Source organism: Phaenicophaeus curvirostris, chromosome 2 (assembly GCF_032191515.1).
Source record: "Phaenicophaeus curvirostris isolate KB17595 chromosome 2, BPBGC_Pcur_1.0, whole genome shotgun sequence".
NCBI lineage: Eukaryota > Metazoa > Chordata > Aves > Cuculiformes > Cuculidae > Phaenicophaeus > Phaenicophaeus curvirostris.
The window spans coordinates 9,778,874-9,796,007 of record NC_091393.1 but is presented as its reverse complement, the minus strand read 5'-3'; the positions used below and the strand labels follow the sequence as shown (position 1 = coordinate 9,796,007).

At 42.2% G+C, this 17,134-nt stretch overlaps 2 protein-coding genes across 2 annotated transcripts in view; one reads left to right on the top strand and one right to left on the bottom strand.

Moving 5' to 3' along the window:
• Positions 1 to 17,134, top strand: part of SMIM8 (small integral membrane protein 8) — a 723,388-nt gene that overhangs the window by 595,361 nt on the left and 110,893 nt on the right. The gene's annotated exons all lie outside the window — the stretch shown is intronic.
• On the bottom strand, positions 12,562 to 15,407 carry CGA (glycoprotein hormones, alpha polypeptide). The gene is made up of 3 exons (XM_069850930.1): positions 15,299 to 15,407; positions 14,164 to 14,348; positions 12,562 to 12,747 (listed from the first exon to the last, which is right to left on the bottom strand). Exons 1-3 carry the CDS (start codon positions 15,396 to 15,398, stop codon positions 12,670 to 12,672), a joined length of 363 nt encoding a protein of 120 aa, XP_069707031.1. The 5' UTR covers positions 15,399 to 15,407; the 3' UTR covers positions 12,562 to 12,669.

Genomic DNA, 17,134 nt, shown 5'->3' with positions numbered 1-17,134 from the left:
TTATTGGACAGGTTGCGGTTGTTTAAAGCTTGATCTTTAAAGCTAGACAAATTCAAATTATAAATAGAGTACATTTCTGTCTCACATTCTAAAGAACTGTGAAACACCAGATGGTTTTTCTGTTGCTGTGACCTGCCATATAAAGTATATTTGTGTGGCTTCTGATTTCCCTACATATGGGGCACAAGAATGATATGTGGTTAACAAAAATAATTTTATGTGTGAACTTGCCGTAGCTGAAGGCAGTTTATCAGCAGGCTGGGAGATTCCTTGCCTTTCCACCACTGGATGGCATTCAAGGGCCATAAATACTCACACTGGGAGCTGCAGCAAAAGAAAATGTCTCTTAAAAAATTAAAACACAAAGTGTTTGAAGCCCTTGGATTCTTATTAATGCTTCTGTAATATATTCATGTTTTCGAATTCCCAAGGAAATAAGTCCATAGAAATGAAAAAAAAAAACCGAAAAAAAAAATCTCTGAGGGGAAAGGGGCTTTTCTCTGAGATGCAACTGAATATGCATGTAGGACACAGGACAAGAGATCTCAAAGCAGTATTTCAATTAGGAGAATCCAGCAGTCACATCTAGGCATCTCAGTCTATATCAACATTAATACAGGCTGGCAGGAGATAATTGGATGGGATCTTTGTTTTTCCTTCTAGATATGGACCCAACAGGGAGAGAAAAAGTGAAACGTATTAGCTTGGCCTTGGGTCTACATGGACAAGACTCCCTGTTTGTGCAACACCTGCACACACAAAAAAGCTCTTTAAAACATTTTTTTTTTTGCCTTTGTCTTCTTTCTTTAAAGCTCCGATCCATCCTACCGCCAGGCAGCATCATTAAAAGCCACCTCATTTTACAACAAAGCTGGCTATGAGGAGGAGGTTGGACTGGAAACCTCCTGAGAGCCCTTCCCACCTGAACTGCCCTGCACTTCTATGGCCTCATTAAGAATAAAAACAGGTTGACACTTTTTAATAGATAAGAAGAGCACCCCACAGCGGTAACAGTATTTGGGTCGGGGGGAGCCATAAGGGTCTGGGAGTGCAAGTAGGGTCAGGTTTGCAGAGAGAAAACCGCCTTTACTCTCCAGCTGATATACCCAGGAAAGAGGAGTGAGCTCTGGAACAGACGAGTGTCTCCTCAGCTCTTAAAGAGCACAGGAAGCTTCAGACTAGCTGCACGCAGGAAATATTTGCTGATTTTCACCAATTAAAGGACTTTAAAGGAAAGAATATTTTGCACCTCGGTGGCAAAAAGGAAGGAGGAGGAGAGGTGACAGAGCCACAGCCTCTGCAATGTAAAATTGGGGTACAATCAGCAAAAGACTCATTGGAAAAAAGCTGCAGCTTTCTGGGAAACCGGTGTTCCCTCCAAATGTAGTTTTTGCTATGAAGCCTAGCTATAACTTTTAGCTTCCTCTTTAATTTTGTAAGTCTCTCTTGGGAAACCAATGTTCCTGCCACTTGCTGAGACTGTGCCGGGTGGTGGTGATCTGGTTTCGCTCACAGGAAGGTGTTTGGTGAGCTGTGTTTCTCAGGCTGTACTGCCTGGGGTACTCATCACAGTGTTTCTGGTGATGCCTTCAGGACTCGCTGCTCTGCTGCAGTTCAGTTCTATTTGAAGCAGGGTGGCTACAGGACCTGGGGGTGTTGGTTGACAGCGACTGAACATGAGCCAGCAGTGTGCCCAGGTGGCCAAGAAGGCCAATGGCATCTTGGCTTGGATCAGAAACAGCGTGACCAGCAGGTCCAGGGAGGTTATTCTCCCTCTGGACTCAGCACTGGTGAGACCGCTCCTCGAATCCTGTGTTCAATTCTGGGCCCCTCACCACAAGAAGGATGTTGAGGCTCTGGAGCGAGTCCAGAGAAGAGCAACAAAGCTGGTGAAGGGGCTGGAGAACAGGCCTTATAAGGAGCGGCTGAGAGAGCTGGGGGTGTTTAGCCTGGAGAAGAGGAGGCTGAGGGGAGACCTCATTGCTCTCTACAACTACCTGAAAGGAGGTTGTGGAGAGGAGGTTGCTGGCCTCTTCTCCCAGGTGACAGGGGACAGGACAAGAGGGAATGGCCTCAAGCTCCACCAGGGGAGGTTTAGGCTGGACATTAGGAAAAAATTCTTCACAGAAAGGGTCATTGGGCACTGGAACAGGCTGCCCAGGGAGGTGGTTGAGTCACCTTCCCTGGAGGTGTTTAAGGCACAGGTGGACAAGGTGCTGAGGGACATGGTTTAGTGTTTGATAGGAATGGTTGGACTTGATGATCTGGTGGGTCTTTTCCAACCTGGTGATTCTATGGTTCTATGATTTTGCCAGGGTTCAGGGGATAGGTGCCTAAAGGTAGAAGGTGAGGATCTGAGAATACCTAAGTTAAAATGTGTTCTTCTCCAGTTATTACGTAGGGCACTTTGCAACAAAGAGAAATGCACTGTGGATGAGGCTTCATCTTTGTGTTGCAGTAGATGTGTATGTAGTGTTCGCATAGTTCATTATAAAAAAAATATGTATATATGTACACTATATATATTTTTTTTTTTTCATGTTCCTGGAGATGTGTCCTTCATTCAGAGAAGGTCATGCTGGATGCTAGTGTGCTGGGTGCTCTCCCCACAACAAGCTGGAGGTATCTTAACACCCAGTTACACTCAGCTTTTAGGAGTGTTTGGTTACTGGTTTTCTGGAGAGGCTCATGTTGGTCTCTAGGTCTTTAATATATGATAACTTGCAATTATTTCTCTGATATAATGTTATGAGGCCTACAAAGAAGATGATGGAGTTACAACAGTCATGCATGTACAACCTTGTTTTCTTAGCCTGTGCACTACTCTTCACATCAGGGCTTAAGGGTGGGTAGAAGTTCTCAGAGAGCAATATTCTGGTCATCTTTTACACCACCTGCTCAGAGGACTGCTTGTCAGATACAGACCTTGTTCAAACCCCCTTCCCTGTAAGATCTGTTTTATCCTACCTGTACCTGAAGAGGTGGAAGTGGATCCAGAGGTTTTCAGCCTTAAACCACTATCCACTATGCACAAAAATTTCACTCAGCCCATTGAAATGAGGTTTTAAAATAATAAAAGCAGAAAAACACACTTTTTTTTTTTCTGGAAGGAAACAGTAACGCTTTTACTTGACACTTAATTTGAAGGTGTAATATAAAATAGAAGAAATAGGAAACATCAAGGGCAGAGTTTTAACTACAAGTATCAAGACAGTGACTGCAAATTGAGTTCTAGAAACTACAAAGCACAGTTCAAATATACAATCATTTCTCAACAGAGATTATGTATACAACAAAGACATTATGTTTTAACACTTCCCTTATTTAAGATTCCCAGCACTATCTTCACCCCTTAGCCACTGTCTAATTAAACAGCTCAAAAGGAAAAAAATCCTTCATCATAACTTGCACTATGCTCACTGTGACGTGGACACCCAAAATCATATCAGCTAATGCAATAAGTTTTCCATGGTCACTGGTTTATGTCTGTAGAGCACTAGTATCCAGTTCAACACCCAGAACTCAACTCCTTCCTTGCTTCATGATCCAAAATGCAACCACGGGACCGATCCAGAACTTAACCATCAGACTGACTCGTAACTCTACCGCAGTTTCTCTTCCCAAGCACTTGACAGAAATCTATCACATCCCATGGCACCAACAAAAATCTTGCAGGCTGATGCTGTGCAAGCATGGGGAAACCACAGAGTGCAGGAAAGCTAGTTGTTACAGAAAACAGCTTTACGCTGTCTCCATGCATTGCTTTATTACTGAGAGCATTCCACTGCTTTTCAGTCTCCCCACTGCCTGACAACACATCCAGGGTAAGATTATGTTTTCTTTTCTGCTTGGGACAAAAAACATTCACTAATATTAAGAAAATAGAAAAGATCTTTGCTAGATCCCTGTCTCACTAGGAACAACTGTATCTTCACCTCAGCAATGGTTAATGCCTCATGCCTGAGGAAAAGTGAAAAAAAAAAAAGAAAATAACAAGAAATAACAAGAAAATAAAGAAAAAAACCAAGTATTCGTTCTGACCAAAAGACAATGAAGAAAAGCATTGTCCCTAATGCCTACAGGGTCAACTGAATTCTTGAAGCATTGGATTTGTTTATGCTTGTCATTATCTTTGTATTCATAGCAGCAAATGTTACTAATGGCCACGCAATTACCCATATCTTTTAAATGTTAAATTAGAGCCTTTTCAGACTCTTTCCTCCAGCCCTGCGCTTGGAGGCTCTGCCAGCTGGAACTCCTTCTCCCAGGCTTCCAGGCAACTGTGCACCCTTATGTCTTTTCAAAAATATATGGCTCAGTGTTTAGCGCTTTAATTTATTTGGTGACTTTTCAGAATTGCTTTGTTGCTGTATCGTCCTCTGGGAGTGTATTTGCATGAAAGGAACATTATGAACTGCTCAGTATAAAGACATAAAACAAGTGAAATGACAAACACATGTAAAAACGTAGCTATTCCAAATCAAGCTTAAAAACTTGAAGGGGAAAAATCCCAATTCTCTCTTCATGCCCTCATCTGGCCTTACCTTACGTGGCAAATTAATGAGCACACACTCATGTAAAGCTGTGAGAACAAGGAAGAACATCCTATCACTGTCTGCTGAGGACGACGGCTGGTGAGCCTCTGCACTCACTCCAGCATCACTTTGGAGAAGACAGGAAGAGAATGATGATGGGGAAGAAGATTGAAAGAAAAGGAAAAATAAGACAAAAAGACCTCTTTCTCTTTAACCACTCATTATCTTAGCTGTGACAGTGTAGTGGAAGTTATTGTGTTGATATAGACTAGCAATGACTTACTATAATCATTTCTGGAAGGAGGAGAAACAGGGATAGGAGCTGTGTTCAAAGTGGTGACTTTAACTCTGGACCGATTCTTCTCCAGGCTCTCTCCCTGTGGAGGTGTAGGAAGTGGCGATTCAGCCAGGAAACTCAAGCCTTGCTTTTTCTGAGCCTAACTATAGCTACGATTGGTCCGAAAGAAAATATCCTTATGAAGTCTTCAAGAAAGGAAAACTGATTCAGCTGTAAGAAGACCTGTCTCCAAATCCAGTGGCAAGGCACAGGCAGTCTTAACAGCCACCGGTGGTTGTTCAATCTTTGTCAAGAAGCAGCTTGAGACAAGTTTGGCTGTATAACAAGTTTTGAAGTATCTTGCAATTATAACACTACAGAAAATGAAGAAATGATGCTGCAAGAGCGTTTTTAAAGAAACTTAAGTAGCCACAGGACTGGAGGAAAGGTTTCTCTTACAAAGTAAAAGCTAGCTAAAGGATAGGAAACAAACAGTAAGGCTTAATCAGGCTTTTTACTTTCAAGGAAAAATGCTGGAACTAGTTCTACGCAACATATTCATCAGAGATGTAGTGAAGGTAATTCACAGTGAAATTTCCAAGCCTACTGATTCTACAAAACTCTTTCATACAGCCAAATTTTATGCTGATAGTGAAGGATCCCAGAAAAACCACACAAAACTAAATGAACAACAGGCATCAGATGTAAGGTAACATAAATGTAAGGTAACACATCTAGGGATAAATAAGTCAAACCACAACTACATGATGCTGAATACAGAACTGACAGCAAGCATGTCAGAGAAAAGAGATCTGAGGAATCATCACTGACAATTCTCTGGTCACCAGTAGAAGCCAAAACAGCATCCTGGAAAAGGGGGAAAAGATAAAGGCCATAATTTTGCTGCTACATATAACATTAGTGCAACTACACTTGAGTACAGTTCATGGTCTGGTCTTTACATCTTAGGAAGGTATAAAGTTAAAGCAAGTATGAAGAAAACCAACCAAAATGATCAAGCAGCTGCCTGACAAGGGAAAACCTAAAAATGATGGGCTCTTTGTGATTGAGGGGAAAACCTAAGAAGAGGAACAGTTGATTACAAAATAATGAAGGCTGCATCTAGGAAATTAGTTTAAAACAGATTAAAGTACTATTTATACTTCTCTAACTTATTGTGGCAGGAGGTTATGGAGGCAGATCGTATCAGCAGCTTCAAACCAGACTAGCTAAAGTCATAGAAAAGAAGTACATGAGTAGATATAAAAAGAACAAGATAGAGAAGTACCCTCTAATACTGCCCAGTAAACAGATGTGGATACTGGGGTTGAAACAAGGGGAACTGACTGCAAGAATTGGCTCGACTCGTGTGCTCCCACAAACAGCATCTGATATTGCCACAGTCAGAAATAGAGTGCTTGGGCAGGAAGGATGATTCCTTTGACCAGAAAGGCATTTTTTACACTTTTAGAACACCCAAATCATGAAGAGAGACAGATGATTTAAAAAACAAATTATCAAATAAATAAAAAAAAATAATTTCCCAAGAAATTACACTGAGCTGAAACACTCTCCCAAAGCAAATTTGCTGGCTTTTTTGCTTCCCTCATCCAAAAGAATACGGGTTTCTCTCATACCTCAACACCCAGAATGGCTTGGCAGGACAGAAACTGTTAGGTTTACTGCTTACACCTGCACATACAGTGAGATGGCATTTTATTCCAACCTGACCATGGGCCAAGTGCTGGGTTAAACACATGCCAGGGATGTGGGAAACTTGGAGCAACAGGGAAATCCCTTAAATTGGGAAATCCTCCAGACACTAATGAAGTGATTTTTAGTTTTATTCCATTACCAAATGTGTTTACACGTTTCCTGATATCATCTTCAAATCTGTCTTTTTTCATGGCAATCTTCTTTGATACATCCAGACATTCTACCTTCCACTGCAAGAGGCTTCTGCTATATATCAACATATTTAGGTGACTTCCAAGTTAGTAAGGAGCTTTCACTCAGCTGTAAAGGGGAGACACACAGCCTGTACTTATCCAACACGAGCCCCGGGACAACCTTCTCCTTCCCCCTCACTGCTATCTAATATATTCTTTAGGCAGGATGACAGGGAGAGAAAAGGAAGGCTACTGCCCACTCAGCTTCTCAGGCTTGCTAGAAGTAAGAAATCTGGTCTGAAATTTCAGTTCATTACAATCCCTACAACTCAAGAGCTTTCTCTTTTTGCCAAGAAAACATCCTTCCTGGACTCACCAGCTGTGGACTGGAAATCGCAATACCTATGAATCATTGGAAAGATTTTTAGCCTGGCACCTTGTGAGGCACTTGTACTGTCTGTCTGTCCATCCAGCTGTCTGACAGCCGCTCCTCAGCAACTATTTAACCTTTTGGTTGTTTTGGGGCATTTTCCAGAGATGGGTAGTGACCTCAGCCCTTGGAAGGCCTCACAATTTTTGTGAAAATCAACATCGGCTAATGGCAAAATATAAAAATTGGGATCTGACTGAAAAGCATTCGGTAATAGCCCTAAAAAAATTCACCGGATGGACGAAAAGTGACGTGGCCCTGGCTTTGGCTGCAGCAGCTCAGGAGGGCACCTGATAGAACTGCCTGGGGAGGAGAGGTTTGCTGAGGACATGGCAAAACGGGGCTTTGGTGAAGCAGCGCACAGATCATCAGGAAATCAAGCTTCATTAGTCACTCTTCTCACAGAATGAATTTGTTATTCGGACTGGGGTGATGTAGGTTTATATAAGTCACTGTGACAGTGAAAACGTATTGTTTTTATCTTCAGTTTGCTTGATCTTCAGCATTTTCAATACACTGCATCAGCCTGATTGACTTATTACTACTTATAAATCACACTGACAAGGATCTCAGACATTTTCTAACTTAAGGAAACTATATTGTACTTTTTTTCTGTTTTCCATTCCTACTGGAAGTCTGGTATTTAATTCCTTATATTTATTTGTATATTTACATATACAAATCTAGCTAATCTTCCAGTATATATTCCCATTCATATCCTATTTATTCTCTGTTATGGTTCACTGTATTAGCTTCTTAATGATACGCAGCATTATTTTTTCCTAGCTCTGACTGTGTATGGGCTCACTGACACACCACCACTCCCCTGACACCCATGCCCAGGCTCCCTTACCCAGTAGGCAGGTCTCTGCTACGTGCCAGCCAGTCCAGCTTCAGGTTTGCTAGGAAGCAAAGAAGTGCACTACGCACTTGTCTTACAAGCACCCCCACAATCACAGATGACTTGATTATTAACACGGTTTCTCAGACGCTTGGACCCTTTACCCAACACAGGCTCTGACCATGAGTCCTCCCAAACGCAGGCTTTCTCCTGCTCACCAACTAGTCCAGCTTGAAGTTTCTTAGCAAATTAGACATACATGTGCATGCAAGATTAAATTCATTGAAGGAAAAAATAAGCACACTTAAGTATTTACAGGTGCTGCTATTTAGACCTCTCCCAGATAAACATACACCCTGGTCCCTCCAGTTGCTGACACCTAGACCAGCAAGCCTTAAGGCTCACTGTCCCTCCAGTTCAGACCATCCATATCTCTCTTGCAGATGGGTTCCTTCTCTAGTTCTTAGCACTTAGACCTTGCAGCACTCCGTGGTGCTGCGATTCCTCCCTGAACCCACTATGCTGCACAGACCACTCTAGGCTGTTTAGCACAACCTTTGATGCACCTGGAACACCACCTCCCCTCCCCTTTCTGATCTACTGTGTTCCAGAGGCTTCCTAAGGAGAAGTCCCACTGTACAGAGGCAGTCACTCAGGACCCCGAGGCATCTCCCTCAGCCTGCCAGAAACTGCTGTGCTTGGGAAAGAAACTCCTTTATGTCCAAAGAAGGGGAATAGTAACCCATTATCTCCACCAGGCACACTGAGGGAGAGAATACCCATTGTCACAGAGCAGTGATCCAGAGCATTTGGGCACCCCCTCAGTGCCCTTGGGGTCCTGTGTGCCTGGGAAAAGGCCTCTACTATTCCCAAGAAAGAGATTGACCATCAGTCACCCCCCCAGCAGTTGAATACACCTAGTACCGGGATCAGCCCAGGTGAGGTGCTTTGATATAACTGGTAGAAATTGCCAGTTGTACGGTGTCCTCCAAATGCAGCCAAAGTGAACATTAAATTAATAATCAAACATCTGACAAAAGTCAATGATCTCAAAACCCCATAAGTAAGCGACCATACGGAAGACCCTTTGAGCTCTTCTGGATCACAGCAGGCTGGAACCAGTAATCTCCCTGAGTTAGGTCACATTTCAGGGGTAGTGTGTGATCTCATTTGCAAACATAGAAAAGAAAAGGGCTTAGGTAAAGTCATCTCCCCTTGTGAGCCAGCCATCACCTGTTGGGAATGCTGGTGTGCTGGATGTGAGTATTCTCACCAACCTTAAGAGGGGAATTTTCATGCAGCCTCTCTATCTATCACTTTTCTATCCATTGATGTGCTTAGATACTGATATATCTTTCTATGCATACATATCTCGATATTTCTAGATTGGTCTACGTGTCTATATACTGTGTAATAAACAGGAGCAATTGTTGTCATTTTTGAACCTCTAATTAAGTTGCTGTTTTGATTATAATAGATTTCATACGATCACCTTGCTAAATGTTAAATTGATTTATGAATAAGTACTGATGAAGATTCAACTATTTGATCTACCTTAAATTATCAGAAAATCCTAAATTACTGCTAAATCATAACCATGTAAAATATTTTCATCCACGGCACACTCACACACAGGATAGAAAATGAGATTACAGAGGAAAAAAAAAAGGTTAAGTATAGGAATTAATAAGAAGATAGGACAGACTGCAGTGATCAAGCAAAGGGCTCAGTCAGACAAGAATGTTGACTGGCAGCTTTCACACAGGACTTTAATGCCCCTCTCCTGCACTTTCCCACGCTTCCTCGCCCCCGCTGCTCTCTGATGCCCATCTTTGGCCCGTTCCTCCAGCCATCCCATCCCATCCCATCCCATCCCATCCCATCCCATCCCATCCCATCCCATCCCATCCCATCCCATCCCATCCCAAGCTTTGCGCAGTCCCAGCAGCCCCTTCTGATCTCCCACAGGGAACTGGGTGCAGTGCCCCATGCCCAAGGCAGCCCGGCTCCCCCTCCACACAGGTTAAAGCTCCAGCTGGGACATCCCTAATGCCCGAGGGACATGGCTAATGGCCCATCAATCAAGCGGCTGAAGAGGTCTGATCTTTCTCTTTGTCTCCCCCGTCGCCTGCTGTTAGGTTTGTATCCCTGAGTGTTTATTTTACCACTTTCCTCGTTGCGCGTTCTTTCTCCTAAACTGAAGAGCTGGAGCCAGGTAAGTCGATGCTCCCGCATTCCCCGACCCTCACAGCACACGCTTTGAGAGCTTTTGATGCCCGAGGTCGCCTTAGTGGGGAGAGGGATCCGTGAGATGAGAAGCTCACGACTAAATGCAAGAGTGAAAAGCTGCTGAGAACCAAAAAAGGGGAGACCAGGCATCCTAGAATGACACAAGACTACAGCATCCCACGTCTTCTTTAAAGCACAGATTTCGCTAAAACTGGTTACTGGTTTTCAATGTTTCTTTGGTTTTGCAATGCAAAATATGGAAGTCAATTCAGGAGATGCAAACGTAAGTTTATTATGTCACCAACCTGCTATTGCAGGCAGCACAGGCAGAGACAGACAAGCAAGGACTCGATAACTGCCCGAGGAGCTCACTTGAGTTAAATTTCATCCAAGAAGTCTGGCAGGACAAAAAGGCACATCTCCCCTGTTAGTGAACTTCAGGAAATGTGTTCCCCTGCTCTCCCTTTCAGTCCCATCAAAGATATGAGAAAATGCTATACTATTCCAAAAGGTAATTTGCTGGCAGCTTCACATCACTCCTCTCTTGTTGCCCAGAAAGGTCAGGCAGGACCTGGCTCTCTTGCAAAGCACCCACATCAATCACCTTTAACAAAATTGTACAACTTGGAATTGTGAGTCAGCTATCGCGTATCCTTGATGCGTATCCTTGTAGCGTCTTGAGTGATGGTTTGGAATAAGAAATTAGATTTCTCACTGTGAAAACCTGTGTTGCTGATGTTACCAAACTCATCCTAAAGACTGCTGGGCTACCTCCCTTTCGACCAAAAGTAATGTCAAAGTAAACGAGACATCGATAAAACATTAGGGGAAAACTTTCCAGAAGATTTAAACTTTCCAGTATAGTCAGAACAGTGAAGCAACAAGATCAGTCTCCTTGAAAGATTCTGGAATAACTACTGGAGGGTTTTTTTGAGAGCAAGTGAGGCAAAATGACTCCCAGTACTGGCACAGTGCAGCTGATTCTGCCCTAGGACATGGGACTTGACTGTATCACTGATTCGCAGGAGTGAGAGACTGAATTGGGGGTTAAAGCTTGGAGATCAGCTTATAATAGTTTCTAAATAAAGCTTCCTGGACATATGCTGAATAATGCTTCTCTAAGAATCTCAGCTCCCCTACCTGTGAGAAGTCTTTTCTTCTCCATTAAGCTGTTTTCTTAGAAAACAGCACTGGATTTGCACTCCAATAGACAAAAGGGTGGATGAACAGTGGAGTTAAACTCCCATTAGATCCTGCCGGTCTTGGGCTGTTCAGGTGCCTCATCACAACTTAGCCCTGGAGGCCTAAAGTACTTTAGTTATTTGGCACTGCAGCAGGCACCAGCTATGGCCATGTCCCAGGACAGACCAGCCACCCTCACAGCCGGACTCCAGGCAACCTTCCCTGTTCCCATTAGAAGCTCTTATCGCTTCCTTCTCAGCATCTGCTGCAGGGAAAATCCCCACAAATACATCTAAGACTTTTTGAGACAGCACATTTAAACTGACTTGCAGCCAGCGACCATAGCAAGACTGATATCAGGGTGAAGAGCAGGGGAATTAATTCACTTCAGTTCCCATGGGTGGGCTCCAGACCTGCAAGCCATTCCTCTTGAGACACTGATCCAACCCACTGCAACCGAGCAAGTGCTATGCTTAAAATCCCAGTTTACAATTTTAAGTTCACATATTCAGAAGGTGTATTCTGTGGTCCTCACCTGACATATTCCCTGACTTTCCCATTTGTGTATCTGAGCTCGGAACATTACAATTAGGAATTACTACAGCCCTATACCATGCTGCATACCTTAAGCAGCTAATACTGTTGTATCAATCCTCAATTCTTCAAAACACCTGATTGTGCATGAATTTATCTAAATGGGAAAAAATTAAGTTTGAATAAAAATAAAAGATGGCACAGAAAGACAGAGCACAGTACATAGATGATATACTGTTAAACTTCCTGCCTGCAAGTTAAAGAAAAAATGGAAGAGAAGCAGGAGAAACAAAATGTTGAATCTTCAAAAAAATCTAATCACTAAATGAATAAGGGGAAATTATTGCTTCTTTTTCCGTCCATTCTCCCATCCCTCCCTTCCTCCTCCTCTCTCTCTCCCACAAATAAAGAAATCTAGACATTAACTGCAGTAGAATATTCTTTTTGTTTTAAGCTACTAAATTGTGTTTTTTCCTCAAGAAACATTGATGATTTAACTGACAGTTTATTTTAAAAATAGATCAAGCCTTCAGTTGTCATGCAAGTGCTGTATTTTATCCCTAATGGAAATAATTAAACTTACTTAAATGCACGAAGAAGCAAAGAGGAAATAAAAGAGCCATCCATCTTATTCAAAGGTCTACTCAGTGTCTTGACCAGAAAACATAAGATTTTACACTGTGCTGCTATAAAAGCTGAAAAACAAATATTCCATTCACCGTTATCCTTCATCATTAACAAAGGGACAGACTTTAGGATTTATGATAGTAGCAGGTACTGCAGTGACAATCTGTATGGTTCTCTATCTTCACACTGTCCTTAAGGGTAATCTTAAAAAAAAAAAAGAAAACACACACATTCAACAAATAATTAGGATTAGTTACACAGTAAAAATGGCATTCTCAAGTAAAAGCTGTTTGAAGCCTTTTTCTTAACCATGAGGTACACTGACTTTTTAGGGTACATACACTAGAACAACCTCTGAATATCAGCCTGCAAAGCTGCATCATCAGTGGCTTTCAGAGCTGCCGTGCATAGTGGCATGGTTCGGTGTCCTTAATTTGGCACTTCTTGAAGTGTCTACTTTTCAAAAAGTGTGAAGTAACCCATCTATGAGAAATCAGGAAGTGTCCTTAAAATATTTAACAGAAGCACCAAGTCCACAAACATGATGAGTCATCATTATTTTTAATCTCAACCAAATTCTGGTTGCTACCTCTGGGTAAGTGTAATATTGATGGCCTAGAAAAAGATCTGTGCTCTACTCAGACGAAGAGCCAGAATGAGTTCAGTAGGTCTCTGTAGGTAAGTCAGCTCTCTGGGTTCTCATCACAGCCAGTGGAGAACCAGGCTGCTGATTGCCATTTGAGATGTTAGAGGCTTTCAAGCCTCCAGCTGCCCCTCCAGAAGGTTATTTATGTGCCTCATGTCTGCCAGCCACATGCAGATGTCTCAAGTACCCCTAGGGTATTTCAAATGGCACCAAATCTGTGAGTGGGTAACTAAACTGAGCCTCTAGGTAACACACGATGATCCTGATTCAGATCACCACAGGATAGACGCCTTAGCTTGTTTTAACTAGCTCACCATTTCTTACACCAAATTTAAAGTTTCTTCACCTGGAGCTGACTCACTCCCAAAATAATTAGCTTTAGCAGACTCTCTCTTTAAGAGAACCTCCCAGATGAGAATGTTAAATGCTCAGAGTAGTCCCACACATTTACAGTTTCCTCTTGGTCATACTATTAAAAGTAAACACAACCTCAATTAATCTAACGAGCACAGATGGGTTTGAGCCCTCATTCTCAAATATGTAATTGATACTATTGACCAGCCAGCTTCCTAGAGAACTCCTGCCTACGCAGGAAAGCCACAAGGAAAATTACCAGTTAAAATCAAATACATACTGTGTAGCATTTAAGGGGAGGTTGCATATCCTGGAGAGTTAAAAACAAGGGGATGGGAAGCTGACAATCATAACTTCGGGTGTCACGAGTCAAAATAGTTTCATTGACACTGCATCCATTTCCACATCCCAGCTGAATAGCAGACTTGGTATTGGTTGATGTTTTAATTTCCTCTTCAGAGGAAAGAAATAACCCAAGCGCAAAGGATATAAATGCCAAGGATGTTTCCCTCAAAGAGCTCCCCCATGTCCTCCAGCAAAAACATACTCTTTTTTTTCACTGTTTCAGCTAAACATTGTATCCTAAAACAAGCTTAAAAGGTCTCATTTATACTCTTACCTTGGTAAAAGCCTTTGCTACGCAGCAGGTTGCTTCTGATGTAATGTTCTTTGGAACAAGCATGGTCTTCTTGGACCTCATCGGAGTGGGATAGGCCCGGGAGAAGCAGCACCCAGTACACTGGTAAACAGGAGCTCCTGGCTTGGAAAAGAATCTGTTCTCCCCTAACTTGCACTCGGGACAACCTGACACAAAAATATAAGGAAGAGACTTTTACCTGGGTTCAAGCTGCATTTTCATTTCAAAAAGAAAGGGAAAGTGCAGGCAGCAAGACGAAGCACTCTTTGCACTCTCCTGCTTGACATCTGCAAAACAGAAAAGCGCAGCTGCCAAAGCTCAACTCTTCAGGGTCCTTCAACTTTGCAACATGCACCAGCTGTAAAACTGGAGTGGGACTCTCTAGGTAAGGAACAAGCATTATTGTATCTTTTTCTGGTTTTCTAACTTAATTTTATTGACACTTCTGGAGGGGGTTTTGTGTGTCTACTACACTAGCTGTCCCTAGAAAATTTCCTACTAGCTATAGACAGCTAAACAGCACCAGCAGGATTTGTAGTGCTTCTTAGACTTTGCCTGTTTTCAGGCAAGACTCTGTTATCAAGAGTTTCAAAAATACCCAGCGATCTTGAGATTTTTGTAGCTCACATTTTTCTGTATTCAGTTCAAGGCTGAATAAAAAAATCCAAACACCCTCCAAAAGGCCCCTAGAATCTTCCTAATATGCTACATCGCAAACATCCTGTATTCTGGGATCCAGAAAAGGAAAAATATTCTGCGTGTTATGAGAAGAAACTATGGTTCTGCTCTTCCTGATGTTATGATAGCATTTACATCTCAGGAATGCAAAAAACCAAAATGTTTCTATTTGATAATGTTTCAAATTATTAGGGGATTAAGATCACTCATGTCAACATGAGGACACAGTCATCTGGGAGGCTCGACCTGGAGAAATCAAGTTTAGAGAAGAAATAGGAAGTATAGTAAAAATATTGTGATTTACTACACCTTCGTATCTCAGTGCCGGTAAATGCAACTGAACAACAAGATTTATGATCACATTTATAAAACACGTGAAAGTTTAATTAATTCTATATATGAGCAATTGCCCTATTTCTGAACGGTGAAAGCAGCTTACCCTGCATGAGAAGCTCTCCATCTGGGAAAGCATGAAGAAGATGCAGAAATACAGACAAAACGGTCAAAGTGAGAGCTGCATACTTCCCGTAGCAATCCATGATCTGTCTGGAAATACAAATACACACATTTTTAAAGGACTATTTCACACTGCGTATTGCACCAGTATTTAGACTGGACGAAACCAGTAAATGCTTATAGAGAAGACAAAAGAATCTGCAGAATCTGAGGTACAGAAGGACTAATTTCTGGGAAAATAAATTCTTATCAGGACATAAGTTCTTGAAGTTCAGATTACTTGTCCACACACTGAAATGGCCTCAGGTTGCGCCACAGGAGGTTTAGATTGCATACTAGGAAAATTTTCTTCACCAAAGGGTTGTCCAGCATTGGAACAGTCTGCCCAGAGAACCAGCTGAGTCACCATCCCTGGAGGTATTTAAAAGACGTGTAGATGTGGTGCTTAGGGTTTAGTGGTGGACTTGGCAGTGTTAGGTTTATGGTTGACCTTGATGATCTTAGAGGTCTTTTCCAACCTAAATGATTCTGTGATTCTATGACTTCTTTAGTGACCAAGTCCCCATAAACAGATTTTCACAATCCTGTCATTCAGTGGGGAAAGCTCCTCTGATGTATGTAATTAGAGGCACTCCATGCTGTGCTCCACAGGACCCAAGGAGACATGGAGCCCAGAGAGAGCTCAGGAGGCCTTGAGACAGCCCCAAAGCCCCCTGCATTGCCCAGGACCAGGGGAGTTCCAGGGACTTCAGCACCACTGCAACTTTTGGGACCAAGATTTTTTTTAGGTTTTGTTTTACTGATGCAGCAATTTGGCTGCTGGGCTCTGAGTTACAGAAAGCTGGTTTGGTAGAAATAAATCCTGGTTGGCTCATACTTTGGAAAAACCTTTTCAACAGATTAATTTTGTGCAGGAAGGCGACCTGAAGCAATGCACGTCTGTCCTTCTACAACTAGCACAAGAGGTGAAGTGGCCATAAATAGCATATCACAGAAGTGCAGTTGTGCTGTTATATTTGTTTCAGGTCAAAGCTACATCACAAGGTAATACATATCTGGTCTGAATAATTGGGGGAAGCACAACATTAAACGTGCAGAATTACTATCATCCCAAAGCCTCTGCTTGATTTTTTTTAATTACTTTACTTTTTTCCTTTATTATTCACAATAAGATTGTGGGAGGGAGGGTAAGAGGAGGGGAAGGACATCTACAAAACTTCATTCCTCTCCACATCCAAACGTCAAAGGTACCAAGTAAGGGCTACATTAGAATTGGTGGGGTGCTTTTTGGCAACTACCACAGAACCCTTAAATTTATTCTGAAGCATTTTGTACCAGCCTGGTCAGAGACAAAAAAATGGTCACAAACTGGTCATAAGAAACTGGTGGTTTGTTTTTTTTTTGAGCCAGAGTGTTCCTGTGTGCCTGTGGCACAGCCTCGAGGACCTCCCTTAGTGAAAAGTCAGGCAGGATCTGACTTAGGCGAAAGATGCCACATGTGTTTTAGGATCTTCATGTTATAAACATGTGGTCAACTAATGCTACTTTGGATTCATCTGAGATATGAACACACAAAAGAAAATACTGAACCTCTCTTCTGTTCTTGTCAGTATTAGAATGTAGTATTTGAGTTTGTAACCTTCCTTCCGAAGCACTAAGCCTCCTTATTGAACCAACAATTTCGTTGCACTCAAAGACCATTTCAGTCCAGTCCCTCAGAAAACAGAATTTCCCCATTAAAAATTATTTTCTTCCAAATCATTGACCTGAGCCCTTCCTTTAAAAATGAACAGAAATTACTTATATCATACAGTGAAGT